Source organism: Sebastes fasciatus, chromosome 5 (assembly GCF_043250625.1).
Source record: "Sebastes fasciatus isolate fSebFas1 chromosome 5, fSebFas1.pri, whole genome shotgun sequence".
NCBI classification, from domain to species: domain Eukaryota; kingdom Metazoa; phylum Chordata; class Actinopteri; order Perciformes; family Sebastidae; genus Sebastes; species Sebastes fasciatus.
Genome location: NC_133799.1, coordinates 935,008 through 949,682, shown reverse-complemented (window position 1 = coordinate 949,682; position 14,675 = coordinate 935,008). Strand labels below are relative to the sequence as shown.

General features: G+C 40.9%; 1 protein-coding gene and 2 long non-coding RNA genes across 3 annotated transcripts in view; 2 read left to right on the top strand and 1 right to left on the bottom strand.

The window, feature by feature from the left end:
* The window catches only part of nme7 (NME/NM23 family member 7), a 36,635-nt gene that overhangs the window by 13,007 nt on the left and 8,953 nt on the right, over window positions 1-14,675 (top strand). Inside the window, exons 8-10 of the mRNA XM_074636725.1 lie at window positions 7,025-7,089; window positions 8,532-8,600; window positions 8,766-8,867. Of these exons, the coding sequence (XP_074492826.1) occupies window positions 7,025-7,089; window positions 8,532-8,600; window positions 8,766-8,867 (236 nt within the window). The remainder of the gene's footprint in view (window positions 1-7,024; window positions 7,090-8,531; window positions 8,601-8,765; window positions 8,868-14,675) is intronic.
* Window positions 1,534-7,017, top strand: LOC141768435 (uncharacterized). The gene is made up of 3 exons (XR_012594066.1): window positions 1,534-3,327; window positions 3,386-5,802; window positions 6,489-7,017. It is a non-coding gene; the product is annotated as an uncharacterized LOC141768435 (long non-coding RNA).
* Window positions 3,887-11,042, bottom strand: LOC141768436 (uncharacterized). The gene is made up of 2 exons (XR_012594067.1): window positions 10,060-11,042; window positions 3,887-4,227 (listed from the first exon to the last, which is right to left on the bottom strand). It is a non-coding gene; the product is annotated as an uncharacterized LOC141768436 (long non-coding RNA).

The following is a 14,675-nucleotide window of genomic DNA, read 5'->3' as shown; positions in this document are numbered from 1 at the left end:
GCAGGTAGGACACGTACAGCTCTCTGTCTCTGTCTCAGGCCAACAGGTAGGACACGTACAGCTCTCTGTCTCTGTCTCAGGCCAGCAGGTAGGACACGGACAGCTCTCTGTCTCTGTCTGAGGCCAGCAGGTAGGACACGTACAGCTCTCTGTCTCTGTCTGAGGCCAACAGGTAGGACACGTACAGCTCTCTGTCTCTGTCTCAGGCCAGCAGGTAGGACACGGACAGCTCTCTGTCTCTGTCTGAGGCCAGCAGGTAGGACACGTACAGCTCTCTGTCTCTGTCTGAGGCCAGCAGGTAGGACACGGACAGCTCTCTGTCTCTGTCTGAGGCCAGCAGGTAGGACACGGACAGCTCTCTGTCTCTGTCTGAGGCCAGCAGGTAGGACACGTACAGCTCTCTGTCTCTGTCTGAGGCCAGCAGGTAGGACACGGACAGCTCTCTGTCTCTGTCTGAGGCCAGCAGGTAGGACACGGACAGCTCTCTGTCTCTGTCTGAGGCCAGCAGGTAGGACACGGACAGCTCTCTGTCTCTGTCTGAGGCCAGCAGGTAGGACACGGACAGCTCTCTGTCTCTGTCTGAGGCCAGCAGGTAGGACACGGACACCTCTCTGTCTCTGTCTGAGGCCAGCAGGTAGGACACGGACAGCTCTCTGTCTCTGTCTGAGGCCAGCAGGTAGGACACGTACAGCTCTCTGTCTCTGTCTGAGGCCAGCAGGTAGGACACGTACAGCTCTCTGTCTCTGTCTGAGGCCAGCAGGTAGGACACGTACAGCTCTCTGTCTCTGTCTGAGGCCAGCAGGTAGGACACGTACAGCTCTCTGTCTCTGTCTGAGGCCAGCAGGTAGGACACGTACAGCTCTCTGTCTCTGTCTGAGGCCAGCAGGTAGGAGACGTACAGCTCTCTGTCTCTGTCTGAGGCCAGCAGGTAGGACACGTACAGCTCTCTGTCTCTGTCTGAGGCCAGCAGGTAGGACACGTACACCTCTCTGTCTCTGTCTCAGGCCAACAGGTAGGAGACGTACAGCTCTCTGTCTCTGTCTCAGGCCAACAGGTAGGACACGTACAGCTCTCTGTCTCTGTCTCAGGCCAGCAGGTAGGACACGGACAGCTCTCTGTCTCTGTCTGAGGCCAGCAGGTAGGACACGGACAGCTCTCTGTCTCTGTCTGAGGCCAGCAGGTAGGACACGTACAGCTCTCTGTCTCTGTCTGAGGCCAGCAGAGGAGCACAACATCTATTATGAGTGTGTCTGTCTGTTGGTGCATTCCTACATGACTCCACCCCCCTCCTGGGTGTGTGTTGGTGTCACGCTGAGGTGCTACACGGGGACCACAGTTGGCTCGGGGTTTTTCCAAATCCCCGCCCTGATCCCAGATCAGGGAGCATGCCTCCGGAGCTGTGACCTGTGAAATACTCTGAACACACAGAGAGGGTTGTTGACTGAGGGGAGACCGGGACGCAGACGTCCAAACATAGATCACTACAAGAAACAAGCTCCGTATACATCCATCTATATCTGGACCAGGTCTAGAGTTATTAGTCTGGTATCTGGACCAGGCATTACATTTATTTTAACGCTTTAGTTACTCTGCAAATTTACGTTTGTGATACAAAACATAAGTAAACTAATAAGTTATTATATTTTATTATAGCTTAAACTACCCAGCAGTATATGAATAAATATATGGAGGACGGAACCTGCCAAAAATAAAAAATGAATGACTTGATATATAAATAAATATGTCGTTAAATGTAGCAAAAATAATAATAAAATAAATTTGCTTCTTTGTATTAATTCCCTTATTTATTTATTTATGTATTTAATTTTCCCTTGTTATTATTTTATCCATTTATTTTTATAAATTTTTAAATGTATTTATTTATTTGTGCAGTTATTTGTTATGCAACGGGAAAATTGTGCATAAATAAATAAATGCATAAATACATTAATACATACATTTAAAAAATAAATTAAAAAATGAATACAAAAATGAATACAAAAATAAATGCTAAAATAAATGAATTAATTTAAATATTAATACAAACAAATACATAAATATTAGTGAAAATTAAAGAGTAAATAAATAAAGGAATTAATACAAAGATAAATAAATAAAGAAGCAACTATCAATTTATGTAACATTTGATCAATTAATTAATAACTAATTTATTTTTTATATTATTTTTGCTTTAATGACATTTATTTATTTATTTATTGATTAATTGATTTTTTAAAGTTGGCAGGTTCCGTCCTCCATATATTAATTAATTAAAATGAGCTCCACCTTTACCAGCTGCAGCATTAAAGTGATGAACACATTAATGCATCAATCATTATAATACCATAATATGATAATAGATTATTCTGCAGAATGAGTACTTTTACTTTTGGTACTTTAAGTATATTTCATATGTGTATGCAGGACTTGTAGCAGAGTATTTTTACACTTTAGTATTACTACTTTTACTCAAGTAAAAGATCTGAGTACTTCTTCACAGCCTCACAGTAGCGTTAGCATTACTGCAGACTAGATAAGAAGAAACATGTGATGAGACGAACATGGAACATTGTGAGCTGAGATGATTATTGCAATGTTTATTGCTGTTGTAGTATTATAAGATAAGATTTTATTGGGGACTTGATTATCTATTATCTAGTTAGATTATACCTGGTTTTATTATTTGAGATTGTAGTCTTTTATTACCTTTTATTATTCTAAGGGACTACTGTCTCACACTAAACATGTGAATTTACTGTTTATTCATGAGCGTATGTTTATATGATCATGTGATCTATGTGTGTGTGCAGCGTGACGTTGTCGCTGAGTGTGTTGTGATGCAGCTTCTTGGAGACTGACACTGATTTCCCTGCAGAACACTAAAGAATATGTGATCTGATGTGATTCAAAGGGTTGTGGTTCAGAGAGGAAGTAACATGATTAAACAGAGCAGATGAATAGTACTGATGTGGTTCAGGTTGTAGGAGCTCTCTCATGGCCATCACAGTAACAGAATGTCTGTGTTAGATGTGCTGTAGCTGTGCCAGGATGCTGGTACCGTGCACGCTGTTTGCTGGCAGGACACCCTGCCACACCTAAATGGAAGGAAGCCATCGTTAATGTTCATGTTATTATAACTGCAGTTAACACCTGAGCTGCTCCTGCTAAGACAAGTCGTCTACCGTGAGAAAGGTCCCTGAGAGAGGACCGTTAAAACAGTGTGGACATGCTTCGATTCGCTGCAGGGCGTCGTTGAGCAACTCTCAGTCTGCTGCGAGATTAAATTCCTCCAAAACAGAAGAATGTGATTTAGTGTGGATGTCTCAGGTGATGCTGATTTAGTGTGGATGTCTCAGGTGATGCTGATTTAGTGTGGATGTCTCAGGTGATGCTAGTACTGATGCTTATCTTTGTAGTTCAGGCTGAAAGTTTTCTTCTACTTGTGTCTCTCTTAGTTCTTTAGTTTTAACGTCTATTAAAAAACAAGAGTCTGTCCACTGCTGCTTTCTATTAGTGGAGAACAAACAGACTCAACCGACTTATAAACCTATTCATTATCCATTTAAACATTTCATCTTGGTTCTCGGTCATCACCATCTTGGTTTAATGGTCGTCGCCATCTTGGTTTTTGGTCGTCGCCATCTTGGTTTTTGGTCGTCGTCATCTCTTTTTGGTCGTCGCCATCTTGGTTTTTGGTCGTCGCCACTTTGGTTTTTGGTCGTCGCATCTTGGTTTTTGGTCGTCGCCATCTTGGTTTTTGTCCGTCGCCATCTCCTTTTGGTCGTCGCCATCTCTTCTTGGCCATCTCCATCTTGGTTCTTGGCCGTCTTTTTTGTTTTGTGGTCGCCATCTTGGTTGTTGGCCGTCCCCATCTTGGTTTTTGTCCGTCGCCATCTCCTGTTGGTCGTCACCATCTTGGTTTTTGGTTGTCGCCATCTCCTTTTGGTCGTCGCCATCTTGGTTTTTGGTCGTCACCATCTTGTTTTTTGTCCGTCGCCATCTCCTTTTGGTCGTCACCATCTTGGTTTTTGATTGTCGCCATCTCTTTTTGGTCGTCGCCAACTTGGTTCTTGGCCGTCTTTTTTGTTTTGTGGTCGCCATCTTGGTTTTTGGCCGTCGCCATCTTGGTTTGTGGTCGCCATCTTGTTTTTTGCCCGTTGCCATCTTGGTTTTAGGTCGTCGCCATCTTGCGTTTTTTGCATCCAGAAGTGATTCTGGAGGGCGTAGCTAAATACAACCGAAAGCTGAATAAGACATTTTAGGCGACCAAAAAAGTTATAATTAACTTTCAACTGAAAACACTGAAAGGGTTAAAGTTGTACGATGAAAACACGGACAACTCCCAGACGTGGTAGCAACCTGTCAATCAGCAGGTAGCCCCGCCCTAAAGCATCCCCTGCTTTATGGTCTATCTGACTCTAAACGGGACCATCATTTACTAAATGAACATCATGCTGTATTGAAGAAGACTTGAAACATAAACTCATGTTTACAATGTTTACTGAGGTCATAAATCAAGTGAGAAGTAGAAGCTCATTTTCTATCAGACTTCTATACAACCAGAGGAGTCGCCCCCTGCTGGCTGGTAGAGAGAACGCAGGTTTAAGACTCTTCACCATCGGCTTCACTTCTCAGACCCGGAGGTTGAGGTGTGACCTGATTAGGCGTCGCGACCCGTGTGATCCCATCACTAGATGGTCTCTGCTTCTGTCAGTGTGGCTGCAAACTCTAAATGCTTTTAGATTTCCCTGTATGTGGTCTAAACTTGTTGAGACGTGCAGAAACCCTGACACACCTCTACCTCCTGCCCGGGAGGAGGACCACCAGGGTAACAGGGACTAACGACTCTCCGGCTACGTGTGCCGGGCTCGGCCAATCGCAGCGCTGATAAGGGAAGTCGTGCCTGGAAATGCACTCAGACATGACTGGAATAGAGAAGCTTCTGTTGCCAGGCACCCAGAGCGGGGTCTCCTAGCAACAGCACCAGCTGCTTTGGGGAGCCGGTGCTGAGCGAGTGCCTATCAGCAGCCGGCTGGGGAGCCGGTTACTCACCTAATACACACAACTGTGACCGAGCGGTTACCTAAATAACACAGATATTCACCAGCAGCGGACCGAGAGTCATGATTTACACCAAGCAGTGTGTAGAAGGAGAGGAAGGAGACATCCTGATGAAGAGCACGGCGGCTACCTTTTTATCAGACTGAGATTATGAGGCTGGCGCCCTCCCTCAGTGATGTGTGTCTGCAGCAGTCTGACCTTCACTGTCACCGTGGCGGGTCCATTTTACAATAACGTAACGACAGCTTCGGCTCCGTATCTCCTCTAATGGACATCTGGAAGACAATCTGACTGTACTCTGTCCAAAGGAGACAGAACAGTCTGAGGTCACTGCAACATTAGATAACATTTATGTTGAACAGGAACAGCAAGGTGGCGTCACAGCACATCCAGTAATAACACATAAATAAGAATAATGTGGGGAGATATGAACTGTTTTGACTGCTAAATAGATTCTTTACTTATAGGATCACACTGAGGAGAATAAACACCTACATGTGTAACATTCAGGGGGATCTATCAGCACACATATGATATCAATAACTAGGTTTTCATTAAACATTAAACAAAATGAAGGTGAAGGATGAAGGTAACACAGTTTATAGTGTAAGTATATAGTATATAAGTCTAATGCAGTGAGGGCCAAAGAGACAATGTACTACGGAGTATTAGGGCCACATTGAGGGAAACAACATCTGAGATTTACACAATAAAGTCAGAATATTACGAGAAAAAAAACTTGTAATATAACGAGAATAAAGTCATAACTTTACGAGATATAAGTCGTAATATTACGAGATTAAAGTTGTAACTTTACGAGAAAAAAAGTTGTAATATTACGAGAAAAAAGTCACAATATTACGAGAATAAAGTCGTAACTTTACGAGAAAAAAATCTGAATATTACGAGAATAAAGTCGGATCTTTACGAGAAAAAAAGTCGTAAAATTATGAGAATAAAGTCATAACTTTCCGAGAAAAAAATCGGAATATTAAGAGAATAAAGTCATAACTTTATGAGAAAAAAGTCGTAATATTACGAGAATAAAGTCGGAACTTTATGAGAAAAAAAGTCGTGATATTACGAGAAAAAAGTCGGAACTTTACGAGAAAAAAAGTTGTATCTTTACGAGAAAAAAAGTCGTAAAATTATGAGAATAAAGTCATAACTTTACGAGAAAAAAATCGGAATATTAAGAGAATAAAGTCATAACTTTACGAGAAAAAAGTCGTAATATTACGAGAATAAAGTCATAACTTTACGAGAAAAAAATTGGAATATTACGAGAATAAAGTCGGAACTTTACGAGAAAAAAAGTCGTAATATTATGAGAAAAAAGTCACAATCTAACGAGAATAAAGTCGGAACTTTACGAGAAAAAAATCTGAATATTACGAGAATAAAGTCGGAACTTTACGAGAAAAAAGAAAATAACATGTAAAATTACTACTTTATAATATTCTGACTTTTTTCTCTAAATCTCAGATTGATTTTTTTCCTCAATGTGGCCCTAATACTCCGTCGTACCGTCGTACCATAGACCTACAACAATGATCAATAAAAATGAAAATGTAAACAAAAAACAGTTATTCATTTGCATTTTTATAAATCCCCAGGAGAGGAGCTAAAGAGACGCAGGTTGCTGACCCCTGGCTTAAACAAACCGCTAACAGTAATAGCGCTATGCTGAAGAGCTGCTGTGTAGCTGGTTGCACCAACAATAAATCCCAAAACACTGATCTCTGATCTGTTCCTCTGTCACGTCCTAAAGAAGATCTGCCAACGGCGTTACTAAGGTTTAGCACGCGGCGGCTCACGTTACCTGAGTCTTGTAAAGGGAGGAGTGAGAGGAGGGGAACTCAGCTGGTTGCAATCTGCAACCAGACCACTATGATGTCACTAAATCCTCCACACTGTCCCTTTAAGGAACAGCTGATAACAGCCGACTCTGATGTGTTCACAGGTCTGACGGGGAACATCCTGAACTCCATATCAGCAGCTGGATTTGAGATCTCAGCGCTTCAGATGGTAAAACTTTAACACACGATTCTCCCGTCCTTTCAGATATACTACAGCGTGCTCATCTTCCCATCATGCATCTGTAGCTCTCCTCATGTCACCAGTATGTGCACCATATTGACTGTGTGACCTCATCAGTGACCTTCTGCATACAGTGACCTCTCACACAGACAGACGTGATGCATTCTGGGCCGCAGGACAGAAATAAATCAATCAGTGTTTGTTTTATGTCCCGCGGAGCGTAAATGGGAATAAAAGAAAACAAAAGCATATTAACAATTCATGCAGCGTCGTCGTTCTCAGGATGTGATTTCACAGCCTCGATGCTCCTAATGCAGGAATGATTTAGAGCTAATGGAGCCGATGTCACGATTCAGAGCCACAAACACTCAGAGAAGGATTTCCATTTGATTAAGGACTTCCATATTCCATTACATGAACGTCTGGACACTTTATAGCTCTGATTTTTTTGATTTTTTTTTAAAGTTATTTTTTGGGGTGATTTTTTAAGCATTTTATTGATAGGACAGTGGATAGAGTGTTGGAAAGGGGGAGAGAGAGAAATGACATGCGGAAAGGACCACAGGCCGGATTCGAACCCGGGTCCACCGCTGCTAGGACTGAGCCTTGGCATTACATGGGCGCTCGCTCTACCGACTGAGCTAACCAGCCGCCCAGAGCTCTGATTTTAATCCACAATGTACAATATTAGTCATTGTGTTTCATATTTATTCTCATTATAATCTACCAAAGTTCTTCCTCGTCATCAGTGTTTTGGTTCATTTCGTAAAAAGAAAAAAGGTGTTTTTGACATTTTGGGGGATCTATTAGCAGAATTGGAATATGATATTAATAACTATTAGCTGAAACTAAGAGTGGTTGTGTTTCCGTTAGCTTGTAGCATTGTAGTTCCACCACGGCAGACTGACGTCACTAACATCCGCCGCCGTTGCATCATAATGACGGAGCTTCTAGTGAAAGAGCAGTCGGGTTCTCTGAACACCACGTTGTCTTTTCCTGAGTCCTTCTGAATCCTCCTTCTCATCTTTCCTTGACCTCATGACGTTTTCAACCAGGTCAAGGAGAAGTGGTTAGGAAAAGACGTTAGGACGTAATTTTTTGACTTTTCGACCGCAGCCCGAGACCTCTGTTGCTCCTAAAACTGGGTTATTATGGCATGGATGACCTCTGAGCGAGGCTAACGCCGTTACCAGGGTTTAACACTTGGCGGCTCACGTTACCTCAGTCTTGTAAAGGGAGGCGTGAGAGGAGGGGAAATCAGCTGGTTGCAATCTGCAACCAGACCACTATGATGTCACTAAATCCTGCACACTGCTCCTTTAAGTAAAGAGGTCAAAGTGACAGTATGGTTGACATGTTGTTCTACCCGATGCTGTCATCATTTCAAGTGTTAATTGTTGTTTTTCACGAGTAATGTTTGTTCGTCCCAGTTCAACGTGGACCGGGCCAACGCAGAAGAGTTCTATGAAGTTTATAAAGGAGTCGTCACAGAGTACCCTGTGAGTATACACAGTAAATACTACTCTGTTGTACCAGCATACAAGTACCTGCATCATACTTCTGTCAGCTGTTACAACTGTTACTTGGTAATGATCAGTGTTGTGTATATATATTATTATTATTATTATTAATCAGTGTGATATTGACTTCCTGTCTGCCTTCAGAGCATGGTGACCGAGCTGTGTTCTGGACCCTGTATGGTTCTGGAGATCCACGGCACCGACACACCGCAGTCGTTCAGGGAGTTCTGCGGGCCGGCCGATCCAGTGAGTCAAACTATATTTAATATTAGATATTACATTAGAAGCCTGTCTGACGAGATGTCAAACGTTTGGTTCAATGTGAACATGTATATATCATCCATCATTCTCCTGTTGGATTCAGTTTATAAAACAACAATCAATCGATAGTCGATCGATTAAAATATACAATCCTGATTAATCACACATTTTTTTATCTGTTCTAAATGAACCTTAAAGGAGATTAGTCAAGTATTTAATCCTCTTATCAACATGGGAGTGGACTGATATGCTGCTTTATGCAAATGTATGTATATATTTATTATTGTAAATCAATTAACACAAATCAATGACAGATATTGATCCAGAAACCCTCACAGGTACTGCATTTAGCATAAGCGTTATTTAACCTCCTTCACAACAAGCTAGTATGACATGGTTGGTACCGACGGATTCATCAGGTTTTTCTCTGACATTTCTTTCGAACATTTTTCCAACTTTTTTTTCGACATTTTTCTGACTTTTTCGGATTTTTTTTTCTGACAAAAAACCCTCACACATTCACTGATCTGGAGGTCAGAGGTCAAGGGACCCCTTTGAAAAAGATCATGACAGTTTTTCCTCTCCAACATTTAGCGTAAGTTTGGAGCGTTATTTAACCTCCTTCATGACCAGCTAGTCTGACCTGGTTGGTACCGATGGATTCATCAGGTTTTATAGTTTCATATGATACCAGTATCTTCACTCTAGCTTTAAAACTGTCCCGCTACAACCTAAAAATCACAAGTTGTGTTAATGTGTTATTGTCCTTTATGTGTGACAGTAGAGACAGTCAGTGTATGTGTCTCTCTGTCTGAGCCGGCTAAATCTACGGAGTTTAGTTTCTACTGAGTGATCTCAGTCTGGTGGTCGACTTCGTCATTAAACTGGCAGCTGGACGCCAGGCGACCACGGAGCCTCTGATTTAGATTAGAAGCTCTGATTGGTTCAGAGTTAATCACATGAAATAAGTAAAACACACGTTGGTGTTCCTGAATCACAAAATAACCCGACGATGAACTGGAGGACGAAGTCTCAGCCTTCAGCTCAGGGTGTGTTGTAGTGTGTGTGTGTGTGTGTTATAGTGTGTGTGTAGTGTGTGTAGTGTGTGTGTAGTGTGGAAGCAGCGCTGCAGGGCTGTGCTGGTTCGTGATGTGAACTCTAATGAGCGACTACACACCTTCAACAGTCCAGCGGTTCAGTTCATGTCGTCCATCATGACTCAGCTGGTTCACACTGATCTCTCTCTCTCTCTCTCTCTCTCTCTCTTTATATCTCCTCATTGTAATATCTTTCATTATTTTAGTCTTTGTTGTTTGTTGCTTCCTGTCCGTCGTCATGGTTACTGTCAGGATGTTACTGACGCTGCAGCCTCGGAGCAGGAAACGTTAGTTAGTTAACGGTTAGGTAACTGATTTCCAGGTCACATGACTCTCTACATCACAGCTCATTGAGGACAAAATAATTCAACCTTTATTTATTTATTTGAGGTATTTCATTAGTTCCCTTCTTCAGATCTGCCTCCAGTCGGGTTTATTACGAGTAACACTTTAATGCAACTAGAAGACATGTTGTGTTGATTTTGTTGCCCGCTGTGGACGAAGGCAGTCGTGTTTTCCCAGAATGAAGACTACATTTCCCATGAGCACCGACGCCTCGTGTCGTAAAGATCTCCATCTGGTAGCTCGTGCATTTTGTTTTGGAAGCGAGTGAAAGAAAGATGCAACTTCTTCTTCTACTGTTCTTCAGCTTTGTTTTAGCCGCCGACGCAAAATTCATATTTTAATGAAATACCACGTCTTGAAAAGTATTTGATAAATAAAATAGAAATACTTCATACCAGTCTGAGAAGATGTTTCTCTCTATCTGACCAACGTTGACTCCCGTCCTCTACCTCGGTCCCTTTCAGCTTTGTTTTGTTCTTCAATCACTTTTCTTCTTCTTCTCTTTGCTGATCCCGCCCAGTATCGGCCATAACCACCAAATATAACGTCATAAATATAACGCTTCCTCTCAACTGGCTAACGTACGACTCACTGCCAAACTCTGCCTGTGATAACGTCAACAGGCTCTTCCTGTCTGTCTTAAATCATTGTGTCTGAGTTGTCGGGGAATCCGACCCGATGACAGACATTAAGAAGAACTACAGACGGGTCCATGTTTACTTCCTGTCAGCTGACGTCCTTCACTCTGCAACAGGAATGTTTAGGACTGTGAAACGGTGGATTCGTTCTGTTTTCACTCCTCTTCTTCCTCCATTAAAACCTCCCTGATTGCTTCAGACTCCGGTGACTAACTGGGAGGTGGACCAGTTTCATAACTCCGTGACCTCCGTGACCTCAGACTTCTGAGTTGCTTCTTTTGGTATTTTTGGGGGGGGAGAGCTGTTTCTTTTGGTATTTTTGTCGGGGGGAGAGCTGTTTCTTTTGGTATTTTTGTCGGGGGGAGAGTTGCTTCTTTTGGTCTTTTTTGGGGGGAGAGTTGCTTCTTTTGGTCTTTTTTGGGGGGAGAGTTGCTTCTTTTGGTCTTTTTTGGCGGGAGAGTTGCTTCTTTTGGTCTTGTTTCTTTAGCCCTGGTGGGTTGTTTCTCTGGTAACAGACTAATCTAACATCAGCTCTGCTACTCGTTGGGCGGAGGAGATGAATATAAAGTGACGGCAGCTGCACTGAGAGATAAAACGTTAGTGGACCAGATCAGCGTGTTGGAGTCGAGGTCAGCGGCGGGTCAGCAGTGTAACTCCGTTCTGTTCAGTTATCAGAGGACAGCACACGTTCTTCTTGTCTGAAGACATTCCAGACGTCAGTATCAGGCCGACCGGTCGGACTGGACAAACACCGTCTGGACGTTCATTAACGGAGGAGGATCAACTGTTTGAGGCTCATTGATTCATTCCAGTTAAAGCTGATCTATAAACAACACATGACTCCGTTACGTCACCTCAGACACACGTTATCACGTCACATCACATTCACTCTGAATGTTCCCTCACAGAAGACATGTGAAGACATGTGAAGACATGTGAAGACATGTGAAGACACATGAAGACATGTGAAGACATGTGAAGACATGAAGACATGTGAAGACATGTGAAGACATGAAGACATGTGAAGACATGTGAAGACATGTGAAGACACATGAAGACACGTGAAGACACATGAAGACATGTGAAGACATGTGAAGACATGAAGACATGTGAAGACATGTGAAGACATGAAGACATGTGAAGACATGTGAAGACATGTGAAGACATATGAAGACATGTGAAGACATATGAAGACACGTGAAGACATGTGAAGACATGAAGACATGTGAAGACATGTGAAGACATGTGAAGACACATGAAGACACGTGAAGACACATGAAGACATGTGAAGACATGTGAAGACATGAAGACATGTGAAGACATGTGAAGACATGTGAAGACATGTGAAGACACATGAAGACACGTGAAGACATGTGAAGACATGTGAAGACATGTGAAGACATGTGAAGACATGTGAAGACATGTGAAGACACATGAAGACATGTGAAGACATGTGAAGACATGTGAAGACATGAAGACATGTGAAGACATGTGAAGACATGTGAAGACACATGAAGACACATGAAGACATGTGAAGACATGTGAAGACATGAAGACATGAAGACATGTGAAGACATGTGAAGACATGTGAAGACATGTGAAGACATGTGAAGACACATGAAGACACGTGAAGACATGTGAAGACATGTGAAGACATGTGAAGACATGTGAAGACACATGAAGACACGTGAAGACACGTGAAGACACGTGAAGACATGTGAAGACATATGAAGACATGAAGACATGTGAAGACATGTGAAGACATGTGAAGACATATGAAGACATGTGAAGACACGTGAAGACATGTGAAGACATGTGAAGACATATGAAGACATGAAGACATGTGAAGACATGTGAAGACATATGAAGACATGTGAAGACACGTGAAGACACGTGAAGACATGTGAAGACATATGAAGACATGAAGACATGTGAAGACATGAAGACATGTGAAGACACATGAAGACACGTGAAGACACGTGAAGACATGTGAAGACATGTGAAGACATATGAAGACATGAAGACATGTGAAGACATATGAAGACATGTGAAGACATGTGAAGACATATGAAGACATGTGAAGCTTTAACTCAACCTCATATATATTATAAATATATTATCAACAGCGTCTCATCGACTGCGTCCTGAGATCCTTGTCGATCCAACAGGTCTGAACTTCCTGTCACACGAAGCAGAGAAACCAGTCGTGCATCATGTTGGTTAAAAATATTCTCTTCTTATTGATTTCTGACCGTCTGCGTGATGTGTTTGTGGAAACAGATATGAGCTGTTCCTGGAGGCCACGGGGCTAAATTTAGTGTCCTGTAAGACTCCAGAGATCATCTGAGGAGAACAGAGAGATCCATATGATCCTATTACACCAGTTAATGCTCCTTTATAAAGAATAATACAGTTAGTTGGTGATTAAACGGTTGTAACTAGATATCATCGCTCCTCTTAAACTCTGTCACAGACAGTCAGACAACGTTTCCACAGAGATTTCATTTGAGCCTGATTGGGAGATTTTTATATTCATATTTTATTAACATATAAACAAGCCTTTGAGTTCATCAATAATAACATATGCAAAGTTTAATTTAATTTAATTTAATTTAATTACTTTTATTAATTTGTGATGAAGACTTGTGTTGTATGGAGGACAGAAGCTGCCCAAATAAAAAAATAAAAAAATAAATGACTCAATAAATAAATTAATATGCCATTAAATATACCAAAAAATAATATTACAAATGAATATATGCATTAATGAATTAATTGATAAAAATGTGACATAAATATGATGATATATATGTTTTAATTGTGTTCTTTATGTATTTACTTTCCTATTTAATTTCCCTTTCATTTATTTTTATGTTATTTTGTTTTAAAATTTATTTATTTTAAAATTTATATTTATTTATTTATGTATTTATTTAATTATTTTTTATACATTTTTAAATGTATTTATTTATTTTAAAATGTATGTATTTATTTAATAATTTATGTATTATTTTTTTCATTTTCATTTTACCACTTATTTATTTATTGATTTACCCAAAGTATTATTACTGTATTAATTTCTTTATATTATTTGGATTAAGATGCTTTCATGTCTGGCATGTTCTTCAGTAATGAGAATAGAGCTGAAACAGTTTTAATATTATTTTTTGGGTACATTTAATGGCATATTTATTTATTTATCAAGTGATTTATTTATTTATTTATTGTTTTGACAGCTTTCGTCCTTTATAGTGTTACTCTGATTTTTTTATTTTATACAAGCCTGTTTTTATTATTATTATTATTATTATTATTATTATGTGGAGATGCCACTTTTATTCTGCTGCTTAATTGTTAAAAAGACATAATAATCCTTGTGATGTCTACTTTAGTGAAGTTCAAACACATTTCTGGAGTTTTATAGAGTCAACCAAAAACATTAGTATGGAGTCAGGAGGAGTATTTAATATTTAATATTTAGTATTTAGTATTAAGTATTTAGTATTTAGTTCCCCTTCAGTAGCAGGTTACTGTGTGTTCTGTATTTGTATGTTTGTAGTTGGTTAGAGCAGAACGCTTTAATAACACAGTGACTGCAGTGAGCCTTTTAAAAGAAGCCATGTTGTCCCAGAATGCCTCTGTGCAGCGGCGGCGGGACTAGTATCACCAGCTTCAGTAAATCTCCTCTAGTATCACCAGCTTCAGTAGATCTC